The sequence below is a fragment of the Macrobrachium rosenbergii genome, chromosome 12 (genome assembly GCF_040412425.1).
Source record: "Macrobrachium rosenbergii isolate ZJJX-2024 chromosome 12, ASM4041242v1, whole genome shotgun sequence".
Taxonomy (NCBI): Eukaryota; Metazoa; Arthropoda; class Malacostraca; order Decapoda; family Palaemonidae; genus Macrobrachium; species Macrobrachium rosenbergii.
This window is the reverse complement of record NC_089752.1, coordinates 110,694,470-110,711,010: the sequence shown is the minus strand read 5'-3', so window position 1 is coordinate 110,711,010 and position 16,541 is coordinate 110,694,470. Positions and strand designations below refer to the sequence as shown.

Genomic DNA, 16,541 nt, shown 5'->3' with positions numbered 1-16,541 from the left:
CAGTGTGAGGAATGAAGGACCTCTGGAACTGAGATGCTTGACAGCAAGGAACATTTCCTGCATATTGGTGCTATTGTTCAGTAAATCTAGTTGTTCTCGGTAGGAAAAGAGGGTCAGGGATCAAGTGTGAAAGTGAAAGATCTCTGTAAATATGTAAATCATGAAAAATTTACATATGAGACCATCTGTTGATGGCCCAAGTTCTAGGTGCTAATGTTTGGTAACAGAAACCTACCACCATGAACCACTCTATCTAAAAGATATAAATCTCTGGTAGGAGCAGACATCCATACCAGAGAAAAGCATCCTAGTATAGCTTGAAATAATTATGATATTCTACATTCAACAGTTGCTTTGGGGAAAATCTCAAGGTTTTTGTTGCAAACGCTAGGATTTTGAGAATTACATCTCTGTTAAGTGGTGTTAATGATGCTCTCCATATAGCTTACAGTTAGACAAATGTTTTTGAAAAATTTCACTGCATTTTGTTTATATGTATTTTAATTGATTTCAATGAGGAAATCTAGGGATGCTGAATAGGGGTCAGGTACTTCCTTTGACTTGGCCTTAGGAATGTTAGGGAAAGAGAGAGGGTTGGGCAGGGAATGGAGGTGTGGGGTGTGAAATTGGCTTAGGGCTTTCCTTTTGTTACTACTATTCATTTTCTGGCAGAGCAAAGACACTATCCTTATTTTATTTTATTTTATCGCCTGCTTGTCAGAGGGTACAATTATTCTTTTCCCTGGAGAAGATGCTTTGAGGCAACAGATTTCCAAAGAACTGGGATTCACTTTGGAATGGCTAATGTCACTGGTTATCTTAGTTCTTTGAAACATCATAATTGCTTAGTTTATAAGGATGGAAACACTCAGTACTATTGTGTGTAAATCAAAATGGTACCCCACTGAATATGACTTTATCTTTTTGTAGTTGTGCATTGATTTGAAAATGTATATTCAATATTTTACTTTTTGTTCAATAGACTACTTTATATTCCAGGAATTGTCAGCAATCTTGGTCAAGAACCTGTGGCCACTGGTGAGGCTAAACAGTTTTTAGTGACTGGTCCAATGAGTCGGTATGTCCAAGACCTCAAACCTATGTTAAAAGTTTTGGCTGCCAGTAATGTTCACATGCTCAAATTAGATGAGAAGGTAAGCCTTCAATTTCCTTTTAAGTAAAAATAGGTAGTTTTTCTTATGTCTTCTTGCAGTTATATCATTGGTACACTTTCTTTAAGAATTCCACATTTGTTTATCATGAATTCCACCTGAACTCATTTATGGCTATAGAAAGACAATGAAAGGTGTTCATGCTTGATAGTCTGAATGGATTTTTGGTGCTTTTGGTATGAATATTCAGTATTACTTATTGTTCCAAATATGTAAAAGGATTTTGGGTACATTTCATCTCGTAGCTTATCCAAGTCTGTAAAGTGTAGTAAATATTGTTTTCATATTGTTTTTATTTTATAGGTGGATGTTAGGAAACTCCGGTACTTCTACATTGAGGATGATGGTGGCTCTTCTCTTGTAACTCCTGTGCATCCAGAGCTTAGAGCAGCACAAAGAAATATTGTCTTGCATTTGGAGAAAGCGTATGGTATTAAGGCTAAAAAGGTGAGAACCCAATTTGGTCAAATGACCATTTGTCTTCTTGGATTTATTGGATGCTGTAGCATGTAACTTTTGGAGGGTCACAGTTTTTTCCAGATTGATTTGTTTCTGGTTCTTATTTTGTATGCATAATTTACAATATTTAAAGAGATTTTACTCTTTTTGCTTACTTTAAAGTCATATGTCAAACTAACCAGTTCTCTGAATATTACACATTTTATCTTATCTGTGTTCTGCCCTTTTCCCTGCTGTTCTGATTTATCCCTTTACTATTTGATTCATATGTGTAGCACAAAAAGAAATAAGAAGCCACAGTGTTTATGTAATGTATTACAAATTCATTCACTAAGTTTACAAAACAAACTTTTAAATAGATATACAAAGTCATTCAATAAAACTATTGCTTGCATTTTTTAGTGTTCTAAGTACAGTATCATTTTTAGCTAGGACCCCTAATGATATAAGAATTCTGAAGAAAATAACTCAGTGGTCACAGAAGATAAATAATCTCAGTAGCTTTCAATTGGAAAGTAAGAACAATTTCAGGAAATCCATATTTTTCCTGTAATTAACCTGCCAATTTCCTTGGTATCCTAATTGTTGGATTACTCCCTCTAATGTCATCTGAAGTTTTCTGGTCTATGCAAAAAGATATTGGTGTATGTCACAGGGAAGTACTATTCACAAGCATTATATACCTGAGGAGGGGAACAAGCAGCAGCAGTATGTCTGCTGGTAAAAGAGGGTTTAGAGACCCTACAGTCTGATTTTTTTGATGATCATAATCCACATGATTTTTTGCTTGTTGACCCTGTAGGGAGTTAGTACCTTGGGTGTACCTCACTTAGTGTTTGCAGTGTCACCTCGGCCCCTAGCTGCATTCACTTTATAGCCTTGTACTTGACCTCCATTCCTACTGCCTTTCTTTCATCATTCTATCCAACCATTTTTTGTGCAATCGTGGGATTTCTTCTGTTTCACAATTAGAACCTTGGTACTCCATTTATTTATTTTTCGGATATCTTTTCTTGCTGTTCAACCACTCTGACTCTTCTTTTCGCAGTCTTAAGTGCTGAATGGTTTGTCTTATTCATTATGTGCAGGTGTTTCCAGCCAAATTCAGCATATTTCATTATTCACTGTCTTATTTTTATGATTCATATTATAGCCTGTCTTTTACTTACTACCGCCATACACCAGTATGAGTCTAAATTTTCCGGTATGACTGACATACAAATCTTTCTCCCAGATTTTAAATGTGTTTGGAGTTGCCTTTAATCTGTAATATGTTGAGAAACCTTTTCCACACAATGAATTCAGATCTTATCTCTACCCAAAAATTTCTTGGTATTTGACAACAATGTTTCTCATTTATTTCACCTTCATGGAAATATAGTTTGCTTTTCATGGGAAAAAGCTATTCTGTGCCTTATCTCATAGCAAATTCTCCACTATGATTCCAGTGTTCTTGATCCTAATACTCTCCACATTTAAAAATGTATTCTTCTCTCCCATATATTATGTGTATAGTCAGTTGAATTGAAAATTGAAGACAGTAGCATATCTGGTGTGGATTTTATTTCAACACAAGTCTTTATGGACTTCACAGATGAAATGTTAGCTATGCCTTATCGTCTGTTTTGCCTCCTTGATAATATTGGTGCCTAGTTTTTTGATACATTCACTGCTTCATCATATATCGAAGAACTATCATTGTATTGCTTCAGCATCTAGTATCAGTAAAATATTTAGAACTATACAACTACCACTGCATCAGACACTTGAAGCCAACTCTCTACTCTCGATCACTATTGATAGTTTGAACAAGGCAAGATCCATTGAGGGCATTCCCTTCATTACCAATGTGTAGTCATCTTGTCTGCAGGAATAATATTCTGGCATCTGTAAAGAAGTCGACAGAATCTTGCGTAAGGCTCCATTCAAGTTTTCCAACCTTTTTTATTCATTATACAGTAGTAGTAGTTTAACCATAATGCTGAGTCAAAATGCCCAACTTGCTGGGCTAGTTAAATATATATATATATACATATATGCATTTGTCTACCTTCTGATGAATTACTTCATGCTAAAAATCTAAGTTTGAATAGTTATTTTTGGCATCTTTTGTCGTCTACCTATGGATAAGACAATTTAAGGTCATTGATGTAATCACTGATACCACTCCCACTTCATCTCTCAGTTCCCTTTTTGTAAGAAGGTTGCTTCTGTCTGTGTTTTCTAGATTCTATTGAGTTCAAGGGAGAATTCCCCTGCCATTCAGGCAGTCATTTAACACCTGCCCAGCCACCTCTTCCCACTTTCAGTCTATGTATATTGTAGTTATCAGGTTTCACAGTTCACATGGATTTAGGGTGCCTGTCTCTTACACTTCAAAAATAGAAATCCTCACAATTTTTTATTTTACACCACATCAGATATCCTATTTACTATTTATGTTATGCGTTGGTCCTTGTATTTGGATTGAAATGTAGGAGAGATTAAAAACAGCTGTTGGCCTAGTGCACTTGGACTTTCCTCTTTCCAAAAGATCTATCAAATTGATGTGATTTGAAACTGTTTATTTGATTAAGGTCATTTAAGATTAATAGTTTGTAGAAAAACATGTATTGATATAAAATCATCATATTTTCATGATTTTCACCTTTCATTGTATAATAAAATGAGTGTTTCTTTGTAGTTACTCTTTTATGTTATGTATTGGTCCTTTTATTTGGATAGTAGCACGGGAGAAATGAATTTGATTTTATTGTTTTCAGATTACGCTGAAGAAACTAAAGCTTGGTGTTCCAATGTACTTTGCTAAATTAGCGAGCGTAGAAGAAGCCCACACTTTCTGCCAGGAATTAGCTCTCAAAAAGGTATGATAAGTTTCTTTGATTTTATAGCTTCTAGCTCTTTTAACACTACAGATCTAATCAGTGTCTTCTTGCAACCAGTATATTATTGTAAGGGAATGGTAATTAAAATAGGGAATATTTAATATGAGATTCAGTAGTTCGGAAAAGAGTCTTAGCCTGGATTGTAAATAGGTTAACCTGCATACTCTTCTGTATCTGATCTTCCATCCACATAGCATGTGATTTTTCCATCTCATCCATTGGCACAGCTCTTTTCTTCCTGATACATTGGACTTTACTGAAGCCAAAGATTTCACAATATCACTAATTCACTTATCCTTTAAGATGGTTGAGATTGTTGATTTTGAAAGTCTAAGTAGTCTAAGTAACCACAGGGCAGACTGTGAGATGAGGAGCACTGCTGCTGCTTGGATGCCTAGAGTACATGAGAAGATGTCATCTGTGTATTGCTTACATGAGAGCAAATTGAAGTTCAAAAGTGAATAGGGTTTTTGCTGAATGTGTACTATTGCTATCACTATCATGAAGGCAGAATATATTAAAAGGACCATCTTAACCAAGGGAGCACCTGTAATCATTTAGTTTTTATTTTTTTTTTCATTATTTAAATATACTGAGGTAAATTACCATGTTCATCTTAAAATAACACTAAAATTAGTATCATACCATGGAAAATAATGTTATACAGACCAATCTAAGAAAATTATTGTCAAGTGAAGGTGTGGTCGAGATTCATAAAATTGTTTACAACTTTATCTTTTGCTTTATTGTGCAATAGCTGGCATAAACATCAGTGAAGCATAATTAAAAGATAAAATCTTGTAGTTATGTGTGGTGTAAAAGGTGTGAGTCTGTTAATATATTTTTAGGGAATATTCTTTTTTGGCAAACTAAACATTTTTGTTATCAGCTAGCTTCAGCATGGTGTTTCAACTTTTTGTTTATGTTATTTTCATTTCATAAATACAGTGCAAGCAAAACAAAGTTTAAAATACACAAAGAACAGTATGTTACAATGAAAATTGAAAGATGTCCGCAGACTGATTAAAGAAAAATATCGTTAACTGAAAAGCAGTTAGCAGGAAGCCATCAGACTGAAATGGTTAATTTCATAATGAAAATTCTCTATATATGTACTATGACTTGAACTGGTACCAGCACTGCACTGATTAAAGATAATGTAGGCACCCTTGATATTAGCAGATAATTTATCTGTGCATTTTTCATCAGTACATGTTCTGTAACCGTTTGTTTTCTATTGTGATTTGTTGCTAATGTTTGCCTATGTAATTTTTCTCCCAGTAAATGATAATTTTTTTGTTATATTTAAAATGTATCTTCACTTAAGAGAAAAATTGCATGTTTGCAACTTTTACAGTCCCTTTTACAAAATGCCATCCATTTCTTCCACAAAATGGCCACCATTTGAGAATTTCTCTTTGATTCGCCACTTGTGGGGTTGTGTCTTTAAATTTGATTGCTGAACTCAGAGTACAGTACGAGTATATTAAACCATATGCCCCTTCCCCTCTTAAAACTTTTCCTCCTGCTAACTGATGGCCCATAAAATTTAGTAAAATGCCAAGGTTTCTTCTTCTTCCTTAAAAACCAGTTCTGTATCTGGTCTTGATTCTGATCAGATATTATTTCTGAACATTTGAGATTAGAAATGTCCCAAGTTGATTTTGCTTTGCAAGAACTGTACTGATGATGAAAGAAGAGTTAGACAGAAATTGAATGAGAAAGTGGTATTTGAATAGTTTTGAACACATTAAATATAACATAAGTCAAGACAATAGCATGCTTGATTGAAAGGTAAGAGCAGCAGAATTAAAAAATCTGACATCAACTGTGAGCCAGCGGTGTCTTGATGGAGAAGTCGAATAAAACTAGCTCTAGTTTTATTAGACTTCTCCATCAGGACACCTCTGACTTACAGTTAATGTCAGTTTTTTCTTTTTGCAGTTGGAGATTTGCTCTTTATATGTCTGGAGGACTGGCTGATGGGGTTCTTTTGGAAGTGACTAACAATTCTGATTGTAACATGTTAGTTTAGATAAAGAATATCATCTGGTTTTTAACTCTTTTGATCTTGGGGCTCATTTGATGTTCTTACTACTATATTGTTAGTTGTGTTAAGAATGGTAGAATCTGTCTTGTTGGACATTTATGAGAGTATGGATGTTATTGTAGCGTTACAGTATTGTGGTGTAATCTCCTTTTCAACCCTGTTCTAGAAGAAAGTCAGAGATGCATTTAGTCTTGATGATGCCTCTTTACATCACATTCATTTATAAAGAAATAGGTTAGTATCTTTAGTGTTACCATTGTTCTGTAAATGCATCAGAAATCTCAGTTTAATTGTGCTAGTGGAATGTAAGAATGACTTCCTAATTTTAAATCAGCAATACTTTTTGCTTAAAATGTCTTTCTGTTTATGTAGAATGTATAATATATTTTATTTGAATTTGATCACTGATGATAATTTTTTGCAGGGAAGTGTTAACGTATGGTTTGAATTGATTAAATGGATATTCAGGATCTCCCACCACACATTACCTGGGTTACTTTTGGGTGTGCTAGAGAAGTTGAATAACCTTGGCAAGACTTCAGAGGATTTTCCAAAAATGCTTACAATGTGCACAGATCTTCGTAATGAAATAAAGGTATGGGACATTAATAGGGATAACACAAAGTTACTGGATTGTGTGTATCCACTATTCCATGAAATTTTCGTTATTGTCCACATGTAAATTTTTATATTAATTTTTTATGGTATTGAGGTACTGATATTGAGAAAATCATCATTCTCTCTTATTTACTGGAAGGTATTCTTGTAGTAAAGTTTGTGATATTTTATTCATATTATCCAGTTTATCCTTTTTGATAGCGTAGCCACTGTTCATCCTTAAAGGAGGAGTTACACTCTCATGGTCCCCTCAGGCCACTGGGAGGATCATCAGGTAGCAGGAAGATGGTCACCTGTTCTAAGGGGGTATCATCAGCTTCTTGGAGCTGTTGGCTGTCTTTCCATCTCAAGAAATTGAAACCACCAAAAGGGGCTCACATTTTGTAACTGCCAACATGCTTCCACATCCAGAATGGACCTGTTTGCCACCTGGGAGAACTATCAACTTCCAGGGTGTGTGTGTTTCTGAACCTGAACATTCAGACAATAGCAAGAGATGCATTCCTACAAGACTGGAATGAATGCAGGACATTTACATACCTCTTTCTTCCATTGTCCCAGATTTCGAAGGCTTTGAACAGTCTACAGAACTAACTCTGAATGGAACCACTTACCTAGTGGCCGTGAAAGTGTCGAACAGTCATTGGTTCCTTTTGCTCCACAATGGGCGAAAGAATAGAGTCCAGTGCCATCTGCTGTTTTATACAAGACAGAAAGAGGGAAAGTCATCTATGCATCCTCCTTTCTGAGCCATGACCTTCATGTGTGGGTTTTTTAAATCCAGTCTAGCATGAAGATTATTTACCTAACATTGCTAAGTACCTAGTGCAAAAACTAGGAACTTCATGTATCCGACATACCAGCCTGTATGTGGTTAGATTACCTCCAAGCTGAGCGAAGTTGAAATTTGTTAAAACAGTTTTACATTGTATTGTATATCTTTTGAGGACAAGTGCCTTGCTGTTCCAACAGTCATGGCATACAAGGCAGCATTGTTGGAACACCTGGCTTTATGGTTTTGGAATTGATTCTAATATAGAAATTGTTAATTTCCTTCTCCAGTCTTTTGCACTGCAAAGGCCAGCTCATGCAAGGCCTCCCATTACCTTGTCTCTGGATAAGGTTCTTAGACGCCTGTCATCCTAACAGTTCAGTGGGCCCCTTACAAGTATATGTAACTTGTATGCTTTAACTCATATGCTCCAAAAGGCAGTCTTCTTGACTGCTTTGGCATCAGGAGCTTGGGTTAGCAAACTGGATTCTGTCAGATGGGGACAGCGTTTCAACACTCATAAACGTAGTTGTCGTTTACTGTTGTGTTCTGGCTAATTCCTAGCGTTTCGGGAGGTTATTAGAGGCAGGATTCCTGAACCGGGAAGGCAAAATACTCCTGCGGCCAGACCCAACATAATTAGGTAAGTCACCTTAGATTTACCCCCCTCAAATTGGGACCACCTTGACTTGGTGAGGGGACTCTCGAACCTAGGGATCTATTTTTTTTTTTTCCTCTTAAGTTTGATCCCAAGTGTCACACATATATACTGTAATAATACACTTTAGGAGTAATTTTGTGGATTTTTCCACTTTTGTCAAAATTACCAAAATTATTAAATAGGAAAACACCACATAGCATGGAGTGAAGTTGAATTTGAAGCTAAATAGTGGGAACTGTGGTAGAACCATTATCTACCTGATAATGTTCAGACCTGTTTTTTTCAGGCGGAAATAGGATTCTCGGCTTTCTGTCCGGTTAGCTCATATTGTGATTAGGATGGGGATGACTGTATTATTACAATATACTCAGTCCTAGCATGCGGGTTTTGCTTACACCTGGGCCATACTAATCATGATATGCCATCCCCCTTTTGGGGTAGGGTAGGGACGCAGACATTTGGGAGTCAGTTCCCACTTGTGCGATTAGTGGAACATTCAGCTTCATAAAAAGCCAGTGATATCTTTTCAAGATTTATTAATTTTTTTTTTTTTTATCCTGTATGCAAAGTAGTCATGAAGATTTCAGTACCCCTGGACCCCATGATGGTAAAATTCTGGCACAGTTGATGACTATTGGAATGTCACTCCCGAATCTCCTTAGCATAGATATAAACGTTACAACAGAACATCCTGTTCCAAGTAAAATATCAATTCCTAAAGACTCTGAGAGTTTAAAAAGTCAAAAAGAAACAAATAAAAACAAATTGGTAAACTCCAGTTTCATGACACTGGAACCATACATAAAGGACAATAACTCTAAAATAGAGACAAGTAATCCTCCTAAAACCCCATCAAGACAAGACAGCTCATCACTGATGAATGTGAAAAAATTAAAAAGAAATAACTATCGACTCAATCCAACGCTAGTTCATTTTGAACATATTTTTGGACCAGACAATTGGTCTAGATTTTTAATATTAAAAGCAGAAAAGCAGATCTCACCAGCCATATTAGAGAACAAATTATTAAATATACACCCCACACAAGATATGGAATGTAGACATATCAAAAACAATGAATGGCTAATACAAACAACAACCAAAGCCCAGTCAACAACCTTTCTACAAATAACCAACATAAATGAAATAAAAGTAACAGTAACCAGCCATGAAACACTAAACTATACACAAGGAACAGTAATGCTCACAGACAATGATGAAAAAGAACTACCATCAAAACAAAACTTAATTGACTCTGTTAAGTTAAGGTACAACAACATACATGACTTGGAATTATATATTGTCCCAAGTAGAACAGATGCAAATAAACATATTAAAATAGTCAAAATAAAATTTACAAACCGGGAACTACCACGAAAAATAAAAATTCTAGGACTAAATAGAGAAGTTCACCCCTTTGTCCCTAAACCTCTCCAGTGTTCTGTCTAAAATATGGCCATTCAACAAAAAGATGTAGAAATAACGCTATATGTGCTGTATGTTCTGAAGACCACACAACAAATTGGAAATGCAAAAGTTTCAAATGTGTAAATTGCAAATTAAATCATCATGCAAAATCTAAAGACTGTATATTTTATCAATATTATACAGAATTACAGATGATAATGGACCGAACTGGTATGCCTGTTAACGAAGCCAAACTCAAACCTCTAGGTGAGAGGAATCGGTGATCCAGTAAAATGCCATTCATATTCAAGTGCTGTAACAACTCATAATAAACATAAAGAGTCTCAACACAGAATAGCTGAGACACACCCCTCCCCCTCCTCTACTACTCACAAAAGCCCAAGAGTACAGTTGCAACAGACCTCTCTTACATCGCAACAGACCTCCCCAGTAACAAGCCCAGTTAATCGTTCAGAAACAAATTCCAGTGATATGGAAAAATCAGCTGAGGTTAATAATCCAGATCTGAATACTCATAATGCACTAACACCATCCACAGAAAACTTAATTGACAAAAATAATCATAATAAAAAAAGGAAAGTAATTGACAGAACTCTCCCTAAGGGTAAAAAACCTAACATTCCATTCACAGATTGATCTAGCAAAACCCCAGTCTCGCCCATTAATCAGAAACAGATTACATTAACTGCATCACTATGGACACTTTGGAAATCCAGTGTCCCACAATCCAAGACAAATATAAATAACGATTCCCCAAATATGGATAAATCAACTAACTCTTCTGTACTCTCATCACCAAAATCAACGCAGAAACCTTTAATTAAACATCCCACTGAAGAATCAGAAACCCATAAAATTCATCAAATCACAACCACATCAAATCAACCCTCAACAAGACCAAAGAATAATAATAATAATAAACCTAAAAATTCAAATAAAAATTTTATACCAGCACATCGGAGATCCAATATACCTATAACAGAAATTCCTAACAGAAATATTTCAACATCCAGTAATGGAAATATAATTGGGACCCAGAGATCAGAACCATTCCTTCAACACTCGGAACATGATTTATCTTGCGGATGTCAAGAGTGTTTCATCATAACGTACAATCGTTTACCTAACAAAAATGAAAATATAACCCGAAATTTCATAAATAACTTTACTAGGTTCTGAAAATGCCCTTTAACATTCCATCAAGATGGTGAACTATGCTTGGAATCCTTAAAACTAAAAAAAAACATGACCAAAACTCCTCCCTTATCACTGATTATTACTGACTCCACATTGCTCTGCAGCCGCAAGAAAATACTAACAAGATTTGGCAAGCAAGAGAGTAAGATAATAACTAGTTTGTAACTCAGGACTTGTTCTAGCTGCCCATATATATGAAAATGTAACATTTTAAGCGACTGGTTTGTATCCATGAATCTAAATTTTATTTAATTGTTTTTAGGTTTACTCTTTTTATGATACTCATTATTTTATTACTGTCCCTACAGGAACTTCTTGGAGAAGATGGCGTGTTACTTTTCCCAAGTCATGCAACTCCAGCACCTTACCATGGTCAGCCACTGTTTAGGGCCTTCAATTTTGTGTACACGGCAGTCATTAATGTGTTGTACTTCCCTTCAACTCAGTGCCCCCTAGGACTTGGTTCTGATGGCGTGCCTTTGGGAATTCAGGTCTGGTATATTTTCTGTTACTTCATATTTGAGATTTGATATATAACAGGCCTATAACTATGGAGCCTTTTGTTTTTCATAAAATGGCTCAGTAAGTTATAGATATTTAAAAAATTAGTTGTGATTTATTTTTGTAAAAAAAAATGGATAATATCAGGTTATAGCTATGATAAAATTTTAATGTGATGATTAGAGTCCAGTGATTGCTTGATGGCTGAGTTGTAAGTACTGTCACTAGTACCAACCCAAAAAGGTTCAAATCCTGTCCTGAGTGGTAGATTCATATTGGAATTGCCCAAAAGATTTGTTCTTAAAAGAAAATTGAAAGGAGAGCAGGGTAAAGTTGAAGAAATTAAACAGCTCAGTGGAAAGAGACCTAAGGGGAATGGATGAAAAGAACAAAACAGACAGTGATGCTGCTGAGGCATAAACAAATGATGCAAAGAACCTTTAGTGCTGTCTAAAATGTGCAGGTATACCCTAAGGGTGTGAAAGTGCTGATGAATGCATAAGAAGTAATGTGTTGTATCAATTAAATAGTTTGTTAGTTTCTTTTTATGCAAATTTGCTTACTAATGCTCAGTACCAACATTTCAGGTTGTTTCTAATCATTATCATGATCACCTGAGTCTAGCTGTTGCTGCTGAATTGGAGAAAGCATTTGGAGGATGGGTATGTCCATCTAAAGTGTTGTAGGTACTGTTGGACTTCAGCGGATGGGAATATGGACTGATCATTTAGTAACAACATCTTTTGTAGTTTATAGTCATAAGTAAATTTAGAAATGCAACAATTATAAAGATTTACAAACACATTGCACAAGGGTCATAGCATTTTGTATCTTAACTAGTCATTATTTTTCCTATTAGTGCATATTATGCAGAATGAAAATAAGTCTTTTACTTTGAGATTTGTGCTCTCAGTTTCATTTTATTGACAGCTTCAGTTTTCTGGAAGTTTGTTGTTAATAAAGGCATGATTGAGGCACTTCATGTAGACCAAATTACCTTGCAAATGGTGTACTAAGATCACAAAATACATTGTTTACTGTGATGTTCATGATTGTGCTAAGCTGTTATGTGAATGTGTGAAGTTGTATTTTCATTGCAAACTTAGTTCATTGTAAACAATGTAAGTTATTGCAGTACAACCTGCGGGTGTGTAAAACGGAAAATAGTTTAAGGGCATTTTGTAATATGCATAAAATGAATTTGACTAATCATAGTAGTTAGGATGTATTTTATGTTTTGTATATAGAAAATCAGTAGGTTCTTGCATGTTGAACAGGGGCTTAGAGTACTGGTTTAATTTATTCATTCTGAAATAGAAAAAAACATTATCTAAATTTATTTCCCAATTTTGCTTATAAAGTATTTGTTTTAATTCTCTGGTTACAGGTATGATATTTTCCCACTGAAAATTTTTGCCATTTTCTCATACTTTCATTGGCAATTTTTTTTGTATGGGCATTTCGGGTGTACTTTGCAGAGTGTCTGTTTTTAAATTTACCTTTTTATGTAAGAGTTATTTGAAAAGATAATATATCTTCTTTACCTTAGGGTGATAACTTTCCTATTAGTAAGAGAAAATGGGGATATGTATTTTCCTTAAGATGGAGATTTTATTTTTTCTCAAGTTAGTACATGGTTTAGCTGTTAAGGGTTTGCTGAAACACCTAGATTTTTAAGAGTAGAAGTTGTCAAGAGTGACAGATAGGAACTGGACTCTCTATGATTCATGTAGAAAACAGAAAATGCACCAGAAACTGTTTTTAAAACAATTAGTGTGTCACATTGTCCATATTGCTTACTGCGGATTTGATTTTGACGGTAAATGTGAGGTTTTTTATTCATAAAGCTACTGATGCTTTGTAACTGGATCCACATGCTCCATGATTTTCTTTTAAATAAATAAATAAATAAATGTAACATATTGCTACTCAAAGTCAGTCCCATGCCATTGAATGGTGTTAGGGACACGTAGAGTGATGTGCATTGCTAGGCCTCAGAGTAACAGAGTCAAGTGGTTAGCCCCTGATCTGCTCCATGTTGGGCTCCCAGGAGATGCTGGTAAATGCCAGTTCACAGGTCGTTCGACAGGTTGGGTTAAGTTGCCATTGAACAATGGATCTTGCAAATGTGAGTCTAATGCTTTTAACACTAAGCTGTTCTACCCATATATTGCTAATATTTTTACCAAATATGCCTCGACAAAATAAAAATAACATCGATTCTGTTATGATTCTTTATAACTCTTGTTAAGGAAGGCACTCCATTCAGAATATCAAAAGGTAATGTGATCAATGAGAAAAATTATATTTGAATATTTTTTTTTATAGAATTCCACATATACTTAACAATGAATTAAGTGCATTTTCAAGAATAATACAGATCTTGGTCTCTCAGTGTCCAAAGTTTGGTAAAGGTATAGTTTCCCATGAAAAGATGATCCCTGTAATATATGTAATTTGTGTTTGTATGAATCCTGCACTTACGTTAGAATATTTTCTTTTGTGCAGGTGGCTCTCTGTGATTTTGCATGAAATGTGATAGATGGTGTTGTGAGGAATAATTCTTTCAGAACCCCAAAATTATTTTTGAAGTAAATGACTTCTTATATTGTAATTAGATTGTAATTGATTATCTAAACACTTCAAAGACTTGACCTGCAATGCTTAGTAGAGTTAATGCTACATCCATACCATTGGCCTCACGTTACAGGTCCATTACTGATTATGCATAGTTTGGGCAGTAATCAGCCTCCATCATTCTGACCTCTTCAAATCCAGAGTGATTTTCAAAACTCCAAAGGAATTCAAAGGAATTAATATTAAAAGCTGAATATGACATTTGTATTTAATAAATTGGTAATGTACGTCATTCATTAAATTTTGAAGCGTAAGGAAATGAGAGGATGAAAATGATTAAGAATGTTAAAAAAGTAAAAATAGAGTTGCCCAACCTGTATGCAAAGGAATCTTGCGTAAAAAATTTCTTTACTGAGTATTAGCATCATTAAATTGGCCATAACTTCCACTAAGGTTATATAATGATTTGAACACTCCCAGATACATTATCTGATTAAATCATGCATGCATTAACATTCATACAGAGACGTTAGTTCTTCCATTCATGCCACTTATGATTTTGACAACAGCATCCATCAGTTCTGACTTTTGGAGGCAGTGTGGGATAAGATAATCTCTGGGTCAGCATGTGTGAAACAACATAGGTTGCCAGTGATAGATATCAAGATGAGAAGTAGAAAACCCAAGAAGTGGTTAAGGAGACCTTGCTGCATAAGAGGCTAAGAAATGAAGAAATTAGGAGAAGAGCAGGAATGGTAATGATTACTGATATGATAGTCGATTATGAGATGATCTGGGCACGTGGTGAGAAGGAAGGAGGGGAAAAGGGCTTGGGTGGAACTTGTTGGGAGTAGAAGTTTGAGTGGGAGGCAAGGGATTAGATGGTGTGATTCAGTGTGGAGGGATTTGGGGAAGAAGGGTTTAAGCAAATAGTTGGAGAAGACTCGTCAAAACAACTGACCCCCTTAGCTTAGAGATGGCATTTGGGATGGAGAAGAAAGACTAGTGTTCCTTAATCCTCAGGTTCCTTTAAAAAAATGCACATTACTTTTGAGCATTAAAGACATGATTTTAACAAGACAAGTATTAAGATATTTTTTTAATATATAAGTAACCTTGTTTCTAATTTATGTAGTTTTATGTGACACGGCACTATTGGTTAGGATAGAGGGTGTAATATTTAAGGAGATGAAAGTTTTGTTTGAAATTTTAATCAGTTGAAAATTTAACACTTTTTTTTTAGAGAGAGAGAGGGAGAGAATAGCTTAATATCTTGTTAATAAGTCACACATCGTATGAAATGTGACCCTAATCACTGATATTAGTGATATCTTTTAAGTACTTAACAACAATGTTGGCTAGGTACTTTATTCAAATATTGAAGCTTAATCAGTCATTTGTTTATCAAAGGGAATAATCTTGTCCCTTCTATGATAAATAAATTATCTATTAATTTCACCCATTTACAGTGATACTATAATTTAATTATGTTCCAGTACAACATACAAAAATAACAGTTTGTTTTAGTTCTGCCTGAGAGGAAGTAAGGGACCAAAGACGGTAGTGCATGGCTTAAAAGTACAGAATTAGTTTTATATATATACATATATACAGTATATGTTATATACACACAAGTATATATATATATATATATATATATATATATATATATATATATATATATATATATATATATATATATATATATATATATATATATATATATATATATATATATAATATATACTTTATATATATTATTGTATATATGTGTCATTAACATGCTTGACAAGCCATATGTTAGATTCAGGATGTAGAAACAGTAGGTTTTTAGCATAATAAAATCCCATGGCACTCATGAATAGAATTTTTACTTTGCAAATGCTATGCAATTTCTTGTAACTACTTTTACTGTGATAGTACATATACTTCTCTAAACATTTCATTGCATAGGCTTTAACATTCCTTACAATTTCTCGTAATTATTTTTTGGTTTTAGATAAGATATGCATGTAATATTTAGAGTGCCTTAAGCCATTGGTTATGCTGTTGACAGACTTGCACCACCTGGATGTGTGTAAAGGAAGTGTTTAGTTTAGTTGGAAATTTCTTTGTATCAATTATATTTGGTTGATAACTGAATTTGATGACTACTTTGCGAGTTATTCAGTTTTGTTGATTCTACTGAGATTTTTAAAACTGTATTTAACATTGATGAACT

General features: G+C 34.6%; 1 protein-coding gene across 7 annotated transcripts in view; it reads left to right on the top strand.

Annotated features, from left to right (window-relative positions):
* Nucleotides 1-14,680, top strand: part of LOC136843870 (fatty-acid amide hydrolase 2) — a 52,833-nt gene extending 38,153 nt beyond the window's left edge. For all 7 annotated transcript variants that reach the window (XM_067112722.1, XM_067112725.1, XM_067112720.1 and 4 more), the window contains 6 exons: nt 1,000-1,154; nt 1,476-1,619; nt 4,394-4,495; nt 6,991-7,161; nt 11,551-11,733; nt 12,331-14,680. In XM_067112722.1, coding sequence (XP_066968823.1) covers nt 1,000-1,154; nt 1,476-1,619; nt 4,394-4,495; nt 6,991-7,161; nt 11,551-11,733; nt 12,331-12,429 — 854 coding nt within the window. In that variant the 3' untranslated portion in view covers nt 12,430-14,680. The remainder of the gene's footprint in view (nt 1-999; nt 1,155-1,475; nt 1,620-4,393; nt 4,496-6,990; nt 7,162-11,550; nt 11,734-12,330) is intronic.
* Nucleotides 14,681-16,541: the final 1,861 nt, after the last annotated feature.